The 3,485-nt window shown below is 63.6% G+C and overlaps 1 protein-coding gene across 1 annotated transcript in view; it reads right to left on the reverse strand.

Annotated features, from left to right (window-relative positions):
* Positions 1-3,485, reverse strand: part of NELFB (negative elongation factor complex member B) — a 9,608-nt gene that overhangs the window by 3,435 nt on the left and 2,688 nt on the right. Inside the window, exons 4-10 of the mRNA XM_010840364.1 lie at positions 3,340-3,481; positions 3,059-3,158; positions 2,495-2,725; positions 1,698-1,883; positions 958-1,070; positions 323-425; positions 10-177 (exon numbers count right to left, since the gene is read on the reverse strand). Of these exons, the coding sequence (XP_010838666.1) occupies positions 10-177; positions 323-425; positions 958-1,070; positions 1,698-1,883; positions 2,495-2,725; positions 3,059-3,158; positions 3,340-3,481 (1,043 nt within the window). The remainder of the gene's footprint in view (positions 1-9; positions 178-322; positions 426-957; positions 1,071-1,697; positions 1,884-2,494; positions 2,726-3,058; positions 3,159-3,339; positions 3,482-3,485) is intronic.

Genomic DNA, 3,485 nt, shown 5'->3' on the forward strand with positions numbered 1-3,485 from the left:
CCGCCCCCCCCCCAGCCGTAGGCCCGGCACCCCCAAGCCCCGCCACGGCCCCTCACGGTGGAGCCCGCCTGACCCTGTTACCATCTTGGGCTCCTTGAAGACCTGGCTGTCGATCATGTCCCACGCACCCTGGCCCAGCGCCAGCAGCCGGAGCAGCAGGAGGAGGTCCGGGCTGTCCTGCAGGGAAATGCAGGCCTCGGCAGCTCGCCCAGCGTCCCGCCCTGACCGCACGCACCCTCTGCCTGGAGGGGGCATGGGCTCACCCCAGGGTCACCCCTACACGCTCCCCAAGGGCAGCGTGCGGCTGGCCGGGGGCACTCACCCTGGGTAGCACCTCCTGGCCCACCAGCTCCTGCAGGTGCCTGACGGTGCTCAGAGACAGGGTGTTGATGGCGAAGGGGTCACACAGGATCATGGATAGGTCCCTGTGATGACATGCCCCAGCATCAGCCAGGGAGGCTCCCAGCCTGCAGAGCCACAGGCCTGGGAGCCAGCCCTTCCTGCAGACCAAGTCACTCCACTTTGGCCCACTTTTTAAAAGCTCACGGTTCACAACTTCCCCTTAACGTACTCAATAAACTGAAAAACCAGAGTTTTTTTAAAAAAGTTAAGGTCTCTTTTTGGTCGAGATTCTGATCCAGGCTCCATAAATTCAGTCAGGTTCTCTCAAGCCCGATCCCAGACTTGGGACAGGGGCCACCCAGACAGCACCTTGCTGGTAGCCAGACCGCCACCTCTGGACACAGCAGGCCTGTCTGCTCACAGGCAGGCCAGCTCAGGTGCCCGGCCCGGCCGAGGCGCCACAGCCTCACCCCAGCAGCCGGGCCTCTCAGTCACGGGCTCGGACACCAGGTGGTCCCCCTAAAACTCACGAGTAAAAACACCGCTCTCAATGGCGGCCACGGCGGGCTCGGGTGGACGCCCCCGGACAGGCGCCCACCCCAAGCGGACCCTCACCCCAGAACTTGCTCCTGCCCCTTCTTCACTCCGTCAAGGAAGCCCTGCAGCTCGCGGGCCCTCTTGCTGTCCACAAACCGCTCTCGGATGCAAGCGTCCAGGCACCAGGTGAACTGTGGGGAGAAAGCAGGGTCAGGACTCGGCCAGAGACCGCGCCTCCAGGTAGCTCTCGCCACTGCCTGAGCGTTCGAGCCTGGCGTGAGCACAAGGACCCCCACCTCGTGTCGCCAAGGCCCTGCTTGGTGTGAGGAACAGGACGCCACAAAGCAAACAGGCCCAAGGACCCACGTCCCCACAGGCCAGGCAGCGCGAGAAAGAGGCCAAGCGTGTCTGTTCTGAAACGGGCCTTCCCGGGGTCCCCACTGCACGGTGGGCAGTGCCAGGTCAGAGTGTATAACACCACAAAGCCCCTAGGGATGCCGTGGGGGTCACACCGCGTCCACGTCAGGACAGGGCAGTGGGGAAAGCCCTGTTCCAGAACATGGAGCTCACCACAAAGGCTCTGGAGCAGGGGGAGACAGACCCCGGGAAGAGCAGAGCAGTGGGGCTGGCCTGGCTGCTGTGGACAGACAGACCCTGCGGCTGGTAGCGGTGGGGGGTGGCGCAGCAGGGCAGTGGGCTTGGGGCTGGGGGCTCCGACACTGGGTCCCCCCGCTGGGGCAGGGGGCGGGTGAGCACACAAGCCCAGGGGCCGGGACCACAGCGGCCCAGGGGAGGAGGGAGGCCAAGGGGGCGTCCACCTTGTGGCAGGGGTCCACGGAGCAGATGTCGCCGACGTCCAGGTCGTGCAGGGACATGAGCAGCTCGGCGCGCAGCGTGCAGTAGTGCACATTGCGCGTGCGCAGAAAGAGCGTGCGCAGGAACTGCAGGACCATGTCGTACAGCTTCACGTTGCGTCCCACCATCCGCGTCAGCCTCTGCACCACCTGCCGGGACGCCAGGCCTCACACCCCGCCCCTCACCCCCGCCCCGCGCGGCTGAGGCTTCTCTTTCACAGGACGCCGGCTCACACTGGGGGGCAATGACTCTGGTTTGGACGGTGAACCGTCAGGCCCCGAGGCTCCTCTGAGAGGGCGTCAGCCTGGGCCCCAGACTCCACATCGGGCCGGGCCTGCTGCGGCTGCCCTGCTCCCGCTTTCCCTATGTGACCGATGTGTGACATCTAACGTGTGGGGTCCACCCCTCAGGAGCCTGAGGAGCCCAGGAGGTGCCCTGATTTCTGGGGTCACTGAAGGGTCCAGGCACCCGTGGCAGTGAGTCAGTGCCCAAAAAACATTTGTTGCAGCAACAAACGAATCAGACACAGACACAGGGAGAACCCAGGGCTGAGAGCGGACAGAGAGCTAGCCAAAAAGGCCAGCCAAGCCACCCAGCGCGAAGAACGCAGAAGAGACAGAAAAATCCACACATAGGGAAGGTGCTGCGATGCCCCTTGCCAGCCCCACAGACGAGCCCAGGCCTTCAAGAGCAGACAGGCGGGCATTCATGGGGAAGGGGCTGGCCAGGGAGGCCCGCACACAGCCCCGCCCCGCCTCACCTCACCCTGGCGCCTGGTCTTGGGGGAAGGGCTGAAGAAGTTGTGCAGGACTGAGAGCTCCGTGCTGAAGAGCGCGCTCTCCTTCTCCACGATGTACTGCTTCAGCAGCGGGGAGACCTCATCGCCAAAGAGCGCCTGGTTGTCCTGCCAAATCTGCCGCTTCACCTCCACTGCGCAGGCCCGGTACAGCTCCTTGTCAGCCATCACCAGCTTCAGCTTCTTCTCAGGAACCTACATAACCCACAGGCCACCGTCAGCAGCACCCTGCCCCGACGGTCTCCCTCAGACAACTGGCAGGCCTCAGCTTCCCCACAGCAGAGACCACATCCAGCCCAGCCCAACTGACGGGGACACCTGGGACCAGTCCCTCAGGCCGTGGCACGGGCAGGAACCACAGACAGCTTTTTCCCAGAAAGGGCTCCACACCCCGGAGCACATGACAAGCTTCAGTGTCTGCTTGGCTCAGGGAGAAGCCAGGGCAGGGAACCGTGCTCCGAAGCCGTCTTTACTGGAACAGGCAGCCCAGGAACCCTCCCCAGAGAGAGCCAGCCAGGCAGCTGTTACCTTGGGCAGGTGTTTCATGACACACATCACCACCGGCTGCAGAGATGGCATCTTCACCAGAGAAAAGCTCTTCTCCAGGAGGTCCTCCAGTTTCTTATACCTGGGAAAACTCACATTACTGAAAACGTGGCACAAGACCAAGGAGAAAGTAGCCACCTGCGGGTCCCCGGACTGGCGGTGTCACCGGCGGCCCCCTTTTCAGGATGGATGTGTAGCCACGGGGAGGTGAGTGCTGCTAACTGGGGGTTCCTGGCTGGGGATGGGCTTCCTGTCTCACTGACCTTTCCTCGGCCTTCCCCTCGGAAGCGATGGCTGACACACGCTCCAGCAGCTTGTCCCGAAGCTCATCAAAAACCGACTGGTGGAACTCCAGCCGCGGAGTCCCGTGCAGATCCAAGAAAGGCAAGGCCGACTGCAGGGAGGGCAG

The sequence above is a fragment of the Bison bison genome, unplaced genomic scaffold (assembly GCF_000754665.1).
Source record: "Bison bison bison isolate TAMUID 2011002044 unplaced genomic scaffold, Bison_UMD1.0 scf7180017846615, whole genome shotgun sequence".
NCBI lineage: Eukaryota > Metazoa > Chordata > Mammalia > Artiodactyla > Bovidae > Bison > Bison bison.